Source organism: Fukomys damarensis, unplaced genomic scaffold, assembly GCF_012274545.1.
Source record: "Fukomys damarensis isolate Sample0158 unplaced genomic scaffold, DMR_v1.0_HiC HiC_scaffold_28, whole genome shotgun sequence".
NCBI classification, from domain to species: Eukaryota; Metazoa; Chordata; class Mammalia; order Rodentia; family Bathyergidae; genus Fukomys; species Fukomys damarensis.
The window spans coordinates 27,689,475-27,708,158 of NW_022900940.1; the positions used below are offsets into that span (position 1 = coordinate 27,689,475).

The 18,684-nt window shown below is 35.8% G+C and overlaps 1 protein-coding gene across 2 annotated transcripts in view; it reads left to right on the plus strand.

Moving 5' to 3' along the window:
• Nucleotides 1–18,684, plus strand: part of Ngly1 (N-glycanase 1) — a 70,439-nt gene that overhangs the window by 42,839 nt on the left and 8,916 nt on the right. Inside the window, exons 5-10 of one of the 2 annotated variants that reach the window (XM_010640166.3) lie at nucleotides 3,668–3,890; nucleotides 6,417–6,538; nucleotides 7,404–7,549; nucleotides 9,230–9,340; nucleotides 14,037–14,201; nucleotides 17,928–18,113. In XM_010640166.3, coding sequence (XP_010638468.1) covers nucleotides 3,668–3,890; nucleotides 6,417–6,538; nucleotides 7,404–7,549; nucleotides 9,230–9,340; nucleotides 14,037–14,201; nucleotides 17,928–18,113 — 953 coding nt within the window. The remainder of the gene's footprint in view (nucleotides 1–3,667; nucleotides 3,891–6,416; nucleotides 6,539–7,403; nucleotides 7,550–9,229; nucleotides 9,341–14,036; nucleotides 14,202–17,927; nucleotides 18,114–18,684) is intronic. The other variant, XM_010640167.3, reaches the window with a different exon arrangement.

Below are 18,684 nucleotides of genomic sequence, written 5' to 3' on the forward strand. Positions count from 1 at the left end.
CAGTGGTCAGCAGCCCCAATCCCTGCATTGCTCTTATCAACTGTATACACATACACCTGATAGATTTTATTACATTTTGTTTGTTTGTTTTTTGAGACAGGGTCTCACTACGTAGTTGAGACTGACCTAGAACTCAGTATGTAGCCCAGGCTGGTCTCGAACTCACAGCGATCCTCCTGCCTCAGCCTCCTGAGTATTGGGATTACAGGCATGCACCACCACGCCCCAGCTACATTTTATTTTTTAACTTTATGTTTTTTATTAGTATATATTTGTCACACATATTGATCACATTTATCATAGGGGGTATGTACCCGTACATAGTATATCTTAGTTCTTTTTTTTCCCATTCTTCTCCTCATTTACAAAAGCTTTGTTTCCATTTTTTTCCTTCTATTCTTTTTACCTCTACCCTTCCTTCCATTCCCCCACCCTTCCCTTGTTCCACCTCCCCTTCGAATATTTTCTTCTTCCTTCCCAATATCTACCCTCCATTATGCTCCTCATTTACCTTTTAGGTTTCTTACACAAGAGATTTTTTTTTTTCAGTACTGGGGATCAAACTCAGGACCTTGCGCTTGTGAGGCAGACATGGCAACACTGCTAAATCCCTGGCCTGAGAATATATTTAAACTTGTGTCTGATTCATTTCACTTAAAATTATGTTCTCTAGAGGCATCCATATTCATAAAAATGTCTCAAATGTATCCTTTGTGGCAGAATATTCCACGTATATAAATGTCACATTTTCTTTTGGGTTTTTTTTGTTTGTTTTTTTTTTTTTTTTGGTACCAGAGATCAAACTTGGGTCCTTTTGCTTGCGAAGCAGGCAGCAGAACCACTGAGCTAAATCCCTGGCCCTCACATTTTCTTTATTAATTCATCTGTTGATGGGTATATGGGCTGTTTCCAAGATAGAGCTATTATAAATTGTGCTGCTACAAACATGGATATGTATAAATATCACTGTGGTATGATGCTTTTAACTTTTGGGAAGATTCCCTAGAAGGGGAACAGCTGGGTCAAAACCTCTAGTTTTAGTTTTTTGAGGAATGTTCATACTGATTTTCATAGTGGCTGTACCAGTATGCACTGCCACCAGCAATGGAGGAGGATTACTTCGTTCCACACAGCCTCACCAGCATTTCTTATGGGTTGATTTGATAGCCGTTCTTTCTGGAGTGAGATGGAATCTTGTGTTGTTTTTAATTTGCATTTCTTGAATGACCAGCAATGCTGGTCATTTTTTTATATATATATTTATTTGCTCTTTGTACTTCATCATTAGAGAAATACCTATTCATTTCAGATGCCTAATTTTGGACTGGGTCTTTTAATTTGGGGGTCTGATGTTTTTAGTTCTTTATTCTAGATGTTAGTCCATTGTTCCGAAGAGTAACTGCTAAAAAGTTTTTCACATTTTTTGGGTTCTCTTTTCACTTTGTTGGTGATTCTTTTGCTGTGCAAGAGCTTTTTAATTTGATATGAACCCAGTTGTTGATTCCTTATATATTTCCATGATTGGGTTTTTGTACATAAAGTCATTGCCTATAACTGTCTTCCAGCAAATTTAGTGTTTCTGTTTTAATATTTAGATCTTTGATCCATTTCGATTTTAGTTTACTGTATGGTAAGAGATGTAAGTCTAGGTTCAATTTTTGGCATATGGGAAGTAATTTTCCTAGCATCGTATATTAAAGGGGCTGTCTTTCTTCTAGTGAGTGTGTTTGGCCCCTTTGTCAAAGATAAGGTAGCTAAGTGTGCTTGGAGTTGTTTCTTCATCTTCTGTTCTATTCCATTAATCCTTGAGTTATTTTGTTGTTGTTGTTTGGTTTGGTTTGTTTTGGTTGTTTTTTTTTTTTGCTTTATTTTTGCCAGTACTGTGCTATTTTTATCACAGTAACTTTGTAGCATAACTTCAAGTCAGGGATTGTGATGCCTCCTGCCTCATCCTTGTTTCCCAGAATTGCTTTTGCTATTCTAGGTCTATTATGGTTGTATGTGAATTTTAGGATTTTTTTTTTTTTATAGTTCTGTGAAGTATGCTGTTGGTATTTTTATTTGAATTTTCAGAATTGCTTTTGCTATTCTAGGTCTATTATGGTTGTATGTGAATTTTAGGATTTTTTTTTTTATAGTTCTGCGAAGTATGCTGTTGGTATTTTTATTTGAATTGCTTTGAATTTGTATAGCAGTTTTGGAAATAAGGCCGTTTTCACTATATTGGCTATGCCTATCCAAAAACGGGATGTCTTTTCATTTTCATATGTCCTCTTTGATCTCCTTTTTTAGAATACTGTAATTTTCAGTGTATAGGTCTTTCACTGCTTTGATTCCTAAGTATTTAAATTTTCCTGATGCTATTGTGAAAGGTACTGTTTCCCCAATTTCTCCCTTGGTAAATTTGTTATTTTTGTATAGGGATGCTATTGATTTTTGAGTGTTGATTTTGTATTCTGCTACACGCTGAATTAATTCTAGGAGTCTTTTGGTGGAGTTTTGCAGGTATCGTGTCATCTGCAAATAATGGTAATTTAACTAGTACTCCATTGTAAGTAAATACCACAATTTCTTTATCCTTCATCTGTTTATGGACATGCAGCCTGCCTCCAAGATTTAGCTGTTAAAAATTGTGCTTCTTTTAACATGGGTATGCATGTTATTTCTTTCTAATATTGAAACATTGATGATAGAAATGAGAGCTCATTGTATATATAAACCTGATTTCATTTTTTGATTTTCTTTTTTTTAGTACTGGGAATTGAACTCAGGTCTTTGTACTTGCCATACAGGTGTGGTGCCACTGAGCTAAATTCTCAGTTTGATTTTTTATCCTATCTCCTTCCCTTCTTTCTAGAGATACTATGGTCTTGAATATGACAGGAGATATCTCATTTGATAATGTGGGCATAATATATTATCTGTCGGGTTTACTGGCTAGGTTGTCAGGTACTCTATAGACATGATTGTCTTTTTATGTGATCATTGTCTGTGGGCAGATATGTTATATAGTTGAAGCCCTGAGGAAAAAAATCTTAACAGGGTATTTTTATACACTTTTATGTTTTTGGTACTGGGGATCAAACTTGGGACCTTATGCTTTCAAGGCAGGCAGTGGAACCACTGTAACAGGATATTTTTAAACGTTTGGTGTTCTGTGGTTTCTACCTATGATTTTATTTTGTTTTATGGTAAGAAATTTAATGTGGCCTTTTCAATTTTTTATTCTTATTTACTTATGATGCTGAGGATAAAACCCAGGACCTTGTACATAATAGGCAAGAGCTGTAACCCCTGTATCCCCCGCCTGTAATGTAGTCATTTTTAAATGATTTTCACAATTAGACTTTTTAATCTCTCTTGTGTTTCAATTCTAGTTCCCTGAGAGTCATTATGTTTCACTAGTTTGTTAATATATGTCAGAGGATAGATGCAGAGCAGTAAATGTACTGTTGTTCTAAATGTGTAATTACACAAGTCATTATGTTTCTGCCTAGTTTAGATTGTTATATACGGGCAATTATTGCATCTTTGAAAGCCTTTTATATAATCCTATATTTTCATATATTTCAGGTCCCAATTTGAGAATACATATAATATGTGTGAATATTTTCAGTTTCATATTTTGTCAGCTTTGGATCTCACTTGGTTCTCTTTAACTTTTCAGGTGCTAATATAAGTGATGAGGATTTTCTTTTGCTGGAGCTCTTACACTGGTTTAAGGAGGAATTTTTTCACTGGGTAAATGATGTTTCATGCACCAAATGTGGTGGACAGACTGTATCTAGAGATAAATCATTAATGCCCAATGAGGATGAGCTAAAGTGGGGTGCAAACCTTGTAGAAGATCATTACTGTGTTGCATGCCAGTTCAGCAATCGATTCCCAAGGTGGGTACCTGGAAAACAAAATTAGAGTAATCGCTTAATGAAAAGATTAAAAGTGAATTTTTTATAAGATAAACTCTTAAATTTTCATTTTAACTATTAGAAATACATTTTTTAGAACAGCAGCTTGCAGTGACTTGTAGGCTAAATCCAGCCACACCTACTTTTTTAAATAAAGTTTTATTAGAATACAGCTATGCTTAGAGTTATTCCTTAGAGTCTGTGACTGTTTTCAGGCTACAACAACAGAATTAAATATTGGTGACAGACAAGCCATACAAACTACAAACTCTAAAATATTTACCTTCTGTTCTTTTATAGGAAATTTGTTGCTCTAGATTACACATTTTGAGCATAGTTACAGTATTTTCAATTTTCCAAATCTTGTACTTCTTTTTTTTTTTCATGGTACCAGGGATTGAACTTGGGTCCTTGTGCTTGCAAAACAGGTGGCGAAACTACTGAGCTTAATCCCCAGAATCTTGTACTCTTTTAATACATGATTTTAAATTTTCTGATAATTCTGATATACAATAAGAATACTAACAAGAATAATTCTGATTTATTGTAGTAAATGCAGTATACTGAAAATAATCATGAAATAGGTGTAAGTGTAATGTAATATAATCATTATATTCTTATAAAGGCAGAAATATGTTTTAATTAGGAATCACCCGCCCACCAAATCTGACCTATCCCTCATATCTCTAACTTTTAAATAAGGATATTTTAATTTTTTAATTCATTTTTATTATTTTAATATATAAGAATCATGTCATATTTTCTAATTAGCAATACTTACAAAGTCCATGTTTTTGAAATAGGTACCTAATTTTGAAGGCTTAGGAACTCAATTCTGTCCCTAATTTGGAACAGCCCTGTTACACAGAATATAGGCTAAACAAAATCTAATACCCAATAAAGATCTAAAATTAGTGTTATTTCTTCATTCAGTATACATTTGTACAACCCTTTGCAGAGATTAGTAGATAAAGTTTATGTTAATGTATAAACACATATTATGAATAATATACTGTATAACATACTGTATGATATTTATACTATATAATTTATATATAATTAAATCCTCAAACTCTTTAGGCAGTTGGGTGTTAAACTAACAATGTAGTGTGGAGTGGCCCAGGCTAACATAGATATTAATACAAAGTGTTACTTTCCTAACATTTTCTTGTTTTATTATTATCTATTCTCTGTATAGGGTTGAGATAATAAATGCTTTTTTTTCAATGCAAAGGATCAAACTCAGGGCCTCAACCATGCTAGACAAGCACTCTGCCACTGATCTGTACCCCCAGCCCTAAACACTATTAGAGACTAATCTTTTTTTTTCTCCTCCCCCACCTTTTTCCGCCATCATCATCATTTAGGTGAGTTACACATAGCATGCGTGCACTGCCAGCTGAGGTGTACCCTGCCCCTCATCTGATCCATTTGTCTTGGCCCGAGAAGTGTATACAGAAGATGAGTCATAGGATATTCTGATTCTGTTACTATCTTCAATTTATTTTCTTTATTTTCTTTATTTTTTTATTTGTTTGTATCAGAGTTCAAACTCAGGACCTTGTGCTTGTGAGTCAGGCGTGGCACAACTGAGCTACATCCCTGGCCACTATCTTCAATTTAAACTCACAGCTTTTTTCAGTTAATTACCTAGGTTCTAAATGCATTTAATTTAGCTTGAGCAAAAATATCTGCTCAACAAATTTGTTTTTGTAGAGCCAGCTCACTCATGCCCCTGTTTCTTCTGCCTCTTTTGCCTGCTGGGCTCATGGGTGACATCCGTCTTAGCTAGAGCACTTCTGCTTAGCTGTACCAGCTCAAAAGCTATCTTAGTACCACATGCAAATTTGCTATCTCTGTTTTTTGGGTTTTTTTTTTTTTTTTGATAATTTTATATTTGGAGTAGCTTTTGAAAAGAGTGCTAAACACATCTTTGAAAACAGCTTCCAAATTAGCAAGCACCTTTAATACTTGAGAAGAATAAAAATGTTAATAAAAATGATAGTTGGAAAGGGAAACAGTTTTTAAGTAAAATTGTCTTTATTGAATAACTTATTTAAGTTTTTACCTTTTAACACAGTGAGCTAATTATACCGTTAATATTTAATGCCTTAAATAAATTTCCTACAGAATCTGTATAATCAAACTAATATTTCAGAACCCACTTCAAATATGAGCTCTCCTCCCCAGCTGCTTTGTACGAAGTAAACCTACAGCAAATCTGACCTGTTGTAAGGTTTGTGTCACATTCTGTCATGTGGTAAACTTGTTAATTCCTCTCTCTAAAGGACTATAAACTCCTTGAAGACATTGCCACTGTTTAACTCACTTTTCAATAAAGATTTTAGCACAGTATCTTACATATTCTAGGCCATTCAATCAGTATTTAAAAATAAGAAATCAAGAAGCATGGTTAATATTTAGCATATAAGTAATACACGTTCTTTAAAATTTTTTATTTTGATGGCAAATAAAAGCTGTTGGGTTTTTTATTGTTTTTTAAACCAGATATAACAACCCTGAGAAGCTTTTGGAGACAAGATGTGGACGGTGTGGCGAATGGGCCAATTGTTTCACACTGTGCTGCCGAGCTTTAGGGTTTGAGGCTCGCTACGTGTGGGATTACACAGGTACAGAATGTGGCGTGAACGGAGGAGCAGTGTGGCTTTGTATATTTACAACTTAAGTTTACACTTTGAGCTCATCATTTTCATATTTTCTGGCCTTGTCATAAAGTAACACTAAGACCAACCTCACGTTCTTTTGAAGAAAACACAAGATTTTTGTAATATACCAGAACAGTGTCTGGTACTGTACTTAGTACTCTTATTCTTTGATTAAAATTTTGCCGTGGCACTTATAGTAATATTTCTGCGTAGATAAGGATGTATAATATGCTATAGAAATCTTCATTTTTAGAAGGATTACTATAAATGATTTAGTAAAGAAAATCACTATACAAAAATAATGTAAGAAAAGCCATATTATATAGTCTTTATTTAAAAAATAACATGTTGTCTCCTTGTTAAAGGTGCTTGTCTTGTTTTAGAGTTCTACTTGTATTTCCTGTGTTTTTATGTTTAGAACTAAATGAAACCTTCAAGTAATATATATTCTTTTACAGTCAAACGTAGATTATCAGTAACAAGAGATTCAGTTAGACCTGGTATTTCTGCATTTTAGAAACACAGTGCAGCTTCAAAAGTGGTACTGATTTTCTTCACATTGGCAAACTGAGGCTGATAGTTGTGATACTGTGTTTAATGTGTTTTCCTTCTTTCAAGTGACACACATCTTATTTTTATTGAGACTAAAATGACTGCATTAAAGGTGATTATTCTAGTAGTATATACCACAAAATACTGACTTATATAAAATTTCAAAAATTACAAACTGTGATGTGATCCTTAGGAGTTCATATATAGATATTAGAAGCCATTGTGGTTTCCACTTAACTTTTATAGCCTTATTTTCCTTCTCTTCTTATTTGAGTAGACCATGTTTGGACAGAAGTCTATTCTCCTTCTCATCAGCGGTGGCTGCACTGTGATGCATGTGAAGATGTCTGTGACAAACCACTCCTTTATGAAATAGGATGGGGCAAGAAGCTTTCCTATATCATAGCATTTTCTAAAGATGAGGTAGGAGATAACAGAAAAAAATTGTTATCCAACAAAAAATCTTTTATCTTCTTTGACAGTTTTATGAAGGTATAATTGATGATAATAAGCTGCATGTATTTAAAGTGCACAGCTTAATAAAGCTGATCATTCGCATACACTGATGAAATCATTACTACTCTTGGTATTCCAATGTATGGAATGCACTGTAGTTTAGCACTGGTGAAAATTTGGTTAATTTTCAGTCTTTAATATTTAAATTAAGCTGCTATGAATATTTATGTGCACAAATCTTTACATAGGCACATACTTGCTTTTATCTTTACTTAATGCCTCTCACTTGAATGGTTGGATCATATGGTAAGTGTATATATAAATTAGGGAATCGATGAACCATTTTTTTTCAAAGTGATTACATCATTTTATATTCTCACCAGCAGTATGTGTCTTAGTTTTTTTCACATCCTTGCTAACATTTATTGTTGAATTTTTAAATTTTGGCCTTTTTAATAGGTTTGTAATGGGTACTGCTACACTTTTCATTTGTACTTTCCTAATAACAGACAATATTGAGCATCTTTTTATGTATTTTCTATCTATATGTTTCCATTTCCTGATTTTTTTCCATTGTTTTCTTACTGTTGAGTTTTGAGAATTCTGTTTATATTCTTATATAAGCACTTTATCAGATACATGGTTTGCAAAAGTTTTTTTTCTCCTTGTTAGTGGCTTTTGATGCTTTTTTTGAGACAGGGTCTCACTATGTAGTTGAGACTGACCTGGAACTCACTATGTAGCCCAGGCTGGTCTGGAACTCATAGCGATCCTTCTGCCTCAGCCTCCCGAGTGCTGGGATTACAGGCATGTGCCACCACGCCCGGCTTGATGCTTTTTTCGGGGGTAACAGGGATTGAACTCCGGACCTTGTGCTTGCAAGGCAGGCAGTAGAACCACTGAGCCAAATCTCTGGCCCCTGATGCTTCTTAATGACTTTCTAAGAGACCAAATCAATGAAGTCCTGTTTATAGATTGTGGTTTTTCATGTCATAGCTAAGAAATTTTTGCCTAGTCCAGGTCATAATGATAATTATCTTTTTTTAAAGAAACTATATATGTTTAGCTTTACATTTAGTCTATAACCTATTTTGAGTTAATTTTTTAATATGTTCCAAGTATAGATTGAAATTCATTTTTGGCATTACGGATAATGAATTGTTTTAGCACCATTTGTTGTAAAGATTACTTTTTCTGTTGAGTTGTCATTGGATTTTTATGAAAACTGAGTTGTAGAGCCAAGGATTTAGTTCAGTGGCACTGTACTTTCCTGGCAAGTGTAAGGTCCTGAGTTTGATTCCCAGTTCACCTCCAAAAAAGTTGTTCTATAATATAAATTTAATACAATGAAATAGATAAAAGTTTCTACTTATTTAATTTGTGGGAACAGCTTTGTTGATAATTCTTAAAAAGCTAGTATTCTGAAATTTTCATCTTTTTATCAGAGTGCTTCTTGGAAGTATATACCTTTTCAGAAAATTTTAAAAAACAAACATATTCTCTTGAGCTTCCTTCACAGGTTTTTAAAGTTTAAACCAAGGATGGTATTTCTTAAATTGCATTTAAGTTACATGTATTCTAGGTATTTATCAAATAAAGATTGAAAGTTATAATCTTATTAAATACTTGTATTGTTATCTGTTTCAGGTAGTTGATGTCACTTGGAGATACTCTTGTAAACATGAAGAGGTGATCTCCAGAAGAACTGTAATAACAGAAGGATTACTTCGAGAGACTATTAATGGGCTTAATAAGCAGGTATGTGATGTTTATTTATCAATTTTGAGGAAACATTTTAATTTCTTTATATAATTAAGAATAGCCCTCGGGTGTGATGGCACACACCTGTAATCCCAGCACTTGGGAGGTTTTGAGTTCGAGACCAGCCTGAGCTATACAATGAGTTCCAGAGCAGTCTGAACTACATAGTGAGACCCTGTCTCAAAAAACAAAACAAAAAGAATAGCCAGTTCTTAATCCATTGAAGTTTTTAAAGTAGTAGAATTATTTTGTAAGCAAGAATATTTTAATATGTTAAATGTCTTTTTCATGGAAATTTTTGAGGACTTAATTAAATACTAACTTCCTGAAGTTTAATGTAACAATATCAATATCAGTATGTGGTATAAAAATATGTTGTATTGATCAAAGTAACAGTACCTTTAATGTAATGACACACATTCATGTCTGGATGTATATACCTATATGTGCAAAAGCATACATATCCTTCTGATATCAGGCACAGGAAATTATTAACAGTGATTACTTCTGAGGAGAAGAGGAATTGGGAAGATCTAAGAAGGAAGATTCATTTTATACTTATTTGGTAGTAAAAATTTTAATTGTATACATGTGGATTTTTCTCGAAATTTAGAAGTAAACTAAATTTGCATCTGGCTGGCAACCAGAATAGAGCAGATCACCTTAATCTAGTAATTGACATTCATGGTGAAGTCTCAGTTTATTTGGAATTTGTTCTTATTTTTCATTTGTTGCCCTTAAGCAATCTCAACCTGAAAACCTGGATTATTTGCAAGACCCCCTTGTCTTAGAAAACATAAATTGCTAATTTATTTTTTTCTCCTGCACTTTCATTCTGCTAAGAATTTTGCTTTGCTTTTCAGCACTTTGGTCACCAATTTTTGCTTAGTTTTACAGGCTTTTCTTTTCATGCTGCTTAATTGGCAAAGACCTGGAGGTAGAGAGAAGTGCAGTGTGTTCCCTTCACCTCAGTTCATTTCCTCTTGGTATCTTGACTTCTGAAGTCCTGGCTTTCTTGCAAGCTTTCTGTTGCATCCAAAACAAGTGTTTGAATATGTGTATATATATGTTTCTCTCTACCTTTTCTTAGCAAGGCATTTGACAAAACACAAATGTCTTAGTTTTCCTCATTGCTGAGACAAAATACTCAACCCAGAGTTAAAGGAAGAAAGGTTTATTTGGCGTACAGTTTACAGAGATTTTAGTTCATAGTTGGCTGGCTCTTTGACAGGGTGGCATGGTAGAGGGGCACCACAGGGGAAAAACAGTTCAAGACATGCAGAAGACAGCAAAAGTAAGCAAGCAACAATGGCAGCTTCTCTCTGCCCCTTTTACAGTCTGTCTAAGCTACCCAGTTTAGGGCAGGTGCCAAACCCATTCAGTGGACTAATTTAATAATCACATGCCCTTAATCCCAGGATCACACATTCAAGATTTAGTCCACCCAGGGCTGTTTGAGGCTTTGGGGGAACATCTAAACATAAGCCATAACATTTCATTCCTTGCCCCCCAAACACTCATGCACATCCCTTTATGCAAGAGTTGCTAAAGTCCTAACAGTTTCAACATTGATGAAAAGTTCAGAAAGTTTCCTCTGCGGTTTAAGGCAAACTCTTAGCTGGGAACTCCTCTACAAATGAAAAGAATATTGAACATTTCCAAGCTGCATTGTTAGAAGATAGACATTTCTGTTCCAAAAGGTACAAGAGGAGCATAGGAAGGAATGGGAACAAAGCAAGACCAAAGTCCAGCAGGGCAAACATTAAATCGCATAGTTTCATGTCCAGCATTCAAGGCAATTTGTGGCAAGATGTGAACACCAAAGGGTTTGGGTGGCTCCTCCTGTATAGCCCTGCTGTTTGCAGCTCTTACAGCGTCTCTCTTGGGCTGGTTATGTTCACTCCTTGCAGCTTTCCTCTGATGATCCTCATTCCTGGTAAACCTGGGGTTTCCATGTAGCTTTGGCTCACACAACTTCACGCATGGCCCTTGCAGGGGCACACAGTGTGGCTTCCCAGGCTTTCTTCTGAAATTTAGGTGGAAGCCTTCCTGACTCTTGGCATTCTGCAAGCACCTAAAACCAGCACCATATGGTTGATGCCAGGGTCTGCTGAGAGCTGTAACAATACCCAGGCTTCCTTCTTTCTTGGCTGTAGGGGTAGAGTGCTTGGATGTCTGGACACTCTGAACCCTCTCCCAAGGTACCAGTTCTCTAGGCTGCCACATTCAGGAACATGGTACTCTGGACTCTTCTCAAAGCAGTCTTTGACCTTTGCAACTCTTGAGGCTACAAAGGCTGCAATCTTGCTGCTTTTGTGATGTTTTCAGGCCATATTTTCTGTTTTCTTCTGAAATACTTGGCTTTTTCTTTCTAGTTTTTTCAGTGACCAATTTCTTCTCTGTTCCATCTTTGCAGGCCGCAACTTTATGGAACTTCCTTTCTGGCTAAACTCATGTTTTGCATCATTCTGCTGGACTCTTTGCTCTTGATTCTCTATATAGATCTGGCTGAAAGCACCCAACAGTAGTCGTGCCATGGCCTCAAGATTAGACTACCTTGAAATTTCTTCTGTCAGATTCATTAGTCCTCCACCCTCTGTCTCAATCTCAGGCAAAGTCTCTGAACATGAACAAAATTCAGACAGACTTTGTGCCAAACTATAACTCATAGTGTCTGAAGTCCATTAGCCAATGCAGTCCTTCTTCCCAGCAGAACCTCGCAAGCCTGGTCTTTACCAGCAACATTTCTATCACCATTCTGGTCTTCTGAGCTCTACCCAGAATCTCCTATCAAGTACAGCCTTAGGCATTCCAGGGCTGCTTTTTTGGCAGGCATCTCTGAACCTCTCCAAATTCTTCCCACAAGCCAGTTCTAAAGTCTCCTGAACTACGTGGTCAGGTACAGTCACAGCACCAACCCCACTTCTCTGGTACCAAATTCTGTCTTCCTTACTTTTTCTCATTGCTGAAATGAAATGCATGACACCCAAAGTTAAAAGAGTAATGGTTTATTTAGCTCACAGTTTGTAGAAGCTCCACTCCATAATTGACTGGCTCCAAGGCAGGGTGGCATGGCAGACACAATGCTAGTGAAAGATAAACAGCTGATAGTGGGCAGAAGGTAGCAAAGCAAGCTAGTGACAAGTGACAGAAGTACAAGGAACTAGCAACAAGCCTCTTCCTGTCCCTTACCTTATATCCAGGCTATCTGTCCTTAGGGAAGTTAGCACTCACACCCATAATCTTAGCACCTTTAATGCCAGTGTTGCACCGAGAATCAGTCACACACTCTAGATCCAGCCACTTCTGAAAAAGCCCCTGTGACCGCATGAAGTTTTGTGGGGACATCTGAACATAAGCTGTAACACTCTGCCTCTGCCCCCCACAAAGACTCATACACATCCCTTTATACAAAAGGCATTTAATCCATCTCTTAAGAGTTGCCAAAGTCCTAACAGTTGCAGCACTGATGAAAAGTCTTAAATCCAAATTCTCCTCTGAGATTTAAGGCAGGCTTAGCTGTGAGTCCCTGTACTATATGAATGAAAAGAAAGTTAAACACTTCCAACGTATAAGGGCACAAGATAAACATTTCCATTCCAAAAAGTATGAATTAGGGGATAGAAAGGGACAGGAACAAAGCAAGTGAAAAACCCAGTGGGGCAAACATTAAGTCCTGTAATTCAGTGTTCAGCATCCAGGGCAATCTTTGGCAAGATGTAAACTCCAAAGGGCTTGGAGGGCCCCACCCCTATGGCACTTCTTGTGGTTGTAGCTCCCACCGGTTCTCTCGTGGGCCAGTTGTGCTCCCTCCGTAGAGTTTTCCTCAGTCTACGTTCCTGGCTTCTCCAGGCTCCTGGGAACTCCTTTGCACCTTCAGCTTCACACTCACAGCTTCACACACTGTCCTCTCAAAGGTACATAGCGTGGCCTCCCAGGCTTTCTTCTGAAATACGAGTGGAAGCCTCCCTGATACTGGTACCAAATTCTTCCACTCCTGGTAGCAAATTCTATCTCCGTTACGTTTTCTAATTACTGAGACAAAATACCCAACACCCAAAGTTAAGGGAGGAAAGGTTTATTTGGCTTATAGTTCATAGAACTTACCATTCATAGTTGGCTGGCTCCATGACAGGGTAAAATGGCACGAGGGGTATTGCAGAGGAAAAACAGTTCAAGCCATGGAGGAGGCAGGAAAAGTAAGCAAGTGACCATAGCAGCTTCTCTCTGCCCCTTTTAGAGTCTGTCTAAGCTACCCAGTTTAGGGCAGGTGCCAAACCCATTCAGTGGACTAATTTAATAATCACATGCCCTTAATCCCAGCATCACACATTCAAGATTCAGTCATCTCTGAAAAAATCCTGCCTATGACTGCATGAGGGTTTGGGGAGACATCTAGGCACACTAGCCATAACAACTTCCTAGTCCATCGTAGCCAAAACAGAAAGTGCTACTTCCATTCTCAATCTAGGGTAATAGAAGGCATGTAGAGAAGTATGTGTTAAATGATTTCTCAGCATAAACTTCACGTTTTTCCACAGTTTTCCTTTCATTTTCTAAATGTATATGGAAATCAAATTGGTTACTTTTTTTAAGAACTATATTATACAAATGTTACGTTTTAATTACACTCTTGCTTAGAGTTGGACTTCTACATTCCCTTAGTCTTACCTTTTTTTAATTTTAATGACAGAGACAACTGTCTTTATCAGAAAGTAGAAGAAAAGAACTTCTGCAGAGGATAATTGTGGAACTTGTTGAATTTATATCTCCCAAAACCCCTAATCCTGGAGAACTCGGTGGAAGAATATCTGGGTCGGTGGCTTGGAGAGTAGCTCGAGGTGAAGTGGGTCTAGAGGTATTTAATTTATTCTAGAATAATAGTTATTTTTACTTTCTGCTTCATATAATATGTTCTTTGTGTACAGAAAAAATGCATTGGTCATGACCTTTCAGTCACTATTTAGAAATGCAAACAATTGAAGAGAAATGATAATTGATTGACATAGTATAATCATAAAAGAGTTAGCCTAGCATTTGAAAGTAGAATTTTCCTGTTTTTACCTTTGTTTTTAGTAGAGGACAGCTTTACTAAGGAACAGACAGAAAACATACCAAAATATATTTCTTAACGAGTTTTAAAAATTTTAGCACCTACAGTGGCACCTCAGTTCATAACTTTAATTTGTTTCAGGATTTTGGAAATGATGGCCACATTTGTGTTTGTGTGGGAAAGATGGCCGTGGTCATGATTTTTTACATCTTTGCCTTCACTTGCTATTACAGTATCTTTTTCATTTTTAAACAGTTCTGATAATATAGAGTAATTTTCCAATTTCAGTTTGCATTTTGGTGAGTACTAAAAGTGCCTATTAAGGTCTTTTAAAATGAGATTGTGATACATTAAAAAACAACTTTTTGTTTTTCCCCATATGAAAACTTTAAAAAGCACAATGGAGAAATACAGAATTTGGGTAATTCAGGTAATGAAAGTATGTTTCATATCTGGTATTGGCAAGAAATTACTGAGTTTGAGGGTTTTTTGGTTGCTTTTGGAGACAAGCTTTTGCTTTATAGTTCAGGCTGGCCTTGAACTGGCTTTGTAGCCCATGATGGCCTCAGACTCACCGAAATCCCGCTCAGTCTCCCAAATACAGTGCTAGGACTACAGGCATGTACCACAAACCCAATGAGAAATTATTGTTGGTGTGACTTCTGTTATATTAACAGACTTAGTTTAATATTGTTGTCACTTGATAGGTCACTAGAAATTAAATAACAGTGGAAATTTAACCACCCTCCTTGTTTTAGGTGTTTTTTTGAGACAGGGTCTCACTATATAGTTCAGGCTGTCCTTGAACTCATTATGTCACACGCAGGCTGTCTTCAAACTCAAGGAAATCCTCCTGTTTCACCTTGCCAAGTGCTGGGATTATAGGCATGCACCACCACGCCCAGTGGAAATTAATTTCTTTAGTTAAGTCCTAGTTATGGACCAGGTGAAGGTCAATGTTCTTGGTTCTGTAATGAACATTTTAAAAGTGCAATAGACTGTCTTTTGCCCTAGGGAACTTAAAATTGAATCACTGTAGAGTATTTAATATACATAGCTAGAAAAATATTAAATAATAATTCCTTAAAACAAAAATAATTCATCATTTATCAGTCTCAAACAGACCTAAGCAAATTAAAATTTGTACAACTTTTTATAAATTTGCCATTGATGCAGTTCATTCCTCTACTGAGGGAAAATGCCCAAAAGAAGTGAATTATCTCCAGTAAATTTTATGTTTGCATTTTAATTTATCCTATCATCTGTAGCAGGCAATTAGAAGGGTTGGATCAGCCATAGAATTACAAGAGCTAAATTCAACAAATAATTCAAATTGCTGCTGATGCAATACAAGTTGCAAGTATAAAGTTAAATGAAGCTGGTTAAAAAGAGCTAATTTAATTCACAGCTGTGTTCAATTTAAAACAGATATTATTTAGGTCTTCATTTCTTTTTTTAATGGATGGTTCTTTCTTTTGCATAACATGTAAGTTTATTAAACTTTAAAAATACAAATTAGGTTATATACCCACATTATTTTCCTTTCTGAAAATGTTTGAAATTTCTCAGTTGTTAGGGATCACCTTAATGACATGGTCTTAAAAAAGAATTTTCTTCATTGTAAAACATCCTTTCAAAATTGGTGTTTTAAAAGTAAATAGAAATGTTAATCCTAAAATTTGTAACTAAATCTTATCATTTGAAAAGAGAAAGAAACATTGTTACATTTTCCAAAAGACAGTTTTATCTTAATCTTAGATTTAAAACGTGAATATCAGTGTCATTCTTACTGCACATTGCCTTGTTTGTGAGGATACATGTTGTGTTCGGTGACAAACACCTATTTTTCTTTTCCGTTTATTATTCCTAAAATAGTAGATAATCTTTTAGAATTTATTTGCAGCCATGTTGTGTCAACATTCTGAAATACATTTGATTAAAAAAAGATGAGGGGGCTGAGGATTTAGCTCAGCAAACTGCACCTGCCTCTCAAGCACAAGGTTGTGAGTTCGGTCCCTGGTAAAAAAAAAAAAAAAAAAGGAGTGAGGCTGGGGATGTGGCTCAGTGGTAGAGCATTTGCCTGGCATACTTGAAGCCCTGTATTCAGTTCCCAGCACTGGAAAAAAAAGAGAAGAAAGTAATTGGAAAGTGTTATTTGCTCATTGTAACATGTATTATAGTTCATAATTATAAAATCAATTTCTAAAAAATAAACTGCTTTATTTACCTTTTTTGCATCAGTATTCACAGGTTTTCCTAGAGAATTGTCTTCTCTTTCATACATTTAATGTTACTCTTTTAAAATCCTGACATTTTATATCTAGGTAAGCGTAGCAAAAATGCATTGCTTACTAGCTTGATCAGTTAGTAATTACTATAGCAGGATGTTGAGACAGGTTAGTGGTGCTCAACAGTGAATGATTTTGCCTTTAAGGGGCCCTTTGACAGTGTCTGGAGACATTTTAATTGTCATGACTTGGAAGAGGGGGCATACCACTGGCACCTAGTAGGCCTAGAATGTTTAACAGGCTGCACTGCACAGGATACCATCTGATCCCTGGTGCTACTGTGGCTATACATAAGGAAGAGAAGCCATTGAGTCAGTAGCATGTAAGGGTACAGGATAAATGCATCTTCTCTTTCAAATGTTAGATTCACTCAGTGATATGAGGAAATAGGGTTTTTTTTAATACTAAAACCATGAATTTATTTTGGAATAGGATACAAAAATTGTACAGAATTTTAAGATAAAATGAGCTTTTATAATAATTTCACATATTCAGATGATAGTGTTAAGCTATACCCATCAAACACTGTCCTAGTTTAGAATACCAAGAAAATGACCATAGTTTGAGGCCAAGAGGATGAGAAAGAATCAAGTATATGGAAATGAGAAAAAAAATACCATTTTAGCTAGCCAGAATAGCATGTGTTAAGGACCTGTGCCAGGAACCAGCTGTACCTTTTTAAAGAACCAAAGGAAAACTAACGTGGCAGGAGCGTAGAAATAAAAGGGGAGAATAACATGAGTCTTAGTTAAACAAATGGGCAAGAAACATATTGGGCTATAACCCTTGGTAATGATTTTGGAGTTTAAGTACTATGTGAATTCATTGAATTGAGTTAAACAGGAAAGGGGCATATCCCCATTTATGTTTCTTAAAAGCTCACTTTCACCACTGTGTGGAACATGGCTGAAAGGAAGTACAAGTTAAATGCAAGGAAATCAACTTTAGGCACTATTGTAGTAGTCCAAATAATAGGTGGTGGTAGTGATGGTGGTAGAAATGAGAAACAGTGAATAAATTCAGATGGATCACAAATCACAAAAATTAAGTCAGAGCTCCTGCTTCTCATCATTACTAATATTTGATGTTATATCAATATCCTATCTGTACCTGTTTTCTGAATTGTCTCTTGGTATAATTATTTTTCTTTTTAAGTTAAGGGAGTTGCTTACTAGTGTACATAGTAGTTACTCTTTTAATATCTTCCATGAAGTTGAAAAACTAATTCTGCTTTCTTTTTAAGAGAAAGGAAACCCTGTTCATTCCCTCTGAAAATGAGAAGATTTCTAAACAACTGTACCTTTGTTACAATATTGTGAAAGATCATTATGTCCGAGTTTCAAGTAACAGTCAAACCATTTCTGGATGGGAGAATGGAGTGTGGAAAATGGAATCCATATTCAGAAAAGTTGAGACAGACTGGAACATGGTACTTTAATGCATAATATACTCTTTAGAACCTTTGTCATTGTTTAAACAAATGTAAATTGGCTTCATTTTTCATTTGTGCATAATGTGAAAACTGATATCAAAATTGATATTAGTAATTCTTTAGCTTGGAAAAAGAAATCCCGTTACCAGCATGTAGTCAAAAGTATATTAGAAATTCTTGGTTTGTATCAAGGAAATATCCATTTTCATCAAAAAGGCTGCATTTAATACTTTTCATGGGAAAAAATAGTCGTCACTGATCTGTGTAACTTTTTCATGACTATATAAAGTATACTGCATCAATCCCCAGTACCAAAAAAAATAAATAAATAAAGTATACTGCAATTTATTTTCTTTCCAGGGATTGAACTTGGGTCCTTGCACTTGCAAGGCAGGCCACCGAACCGCTGAGCTAAATCCCTGGCCCCAACAGATACATATTGATAGTCTACTAAATACAGGCTATTAACATATTAACATAGAGTCAAAAGTATCAGGAGGCCCAGGGGTTTGGCTCAGTGGTTCCACAGCCTGCTTTGCACGTACAAGGTCCGAAGTTCGATCCCCAG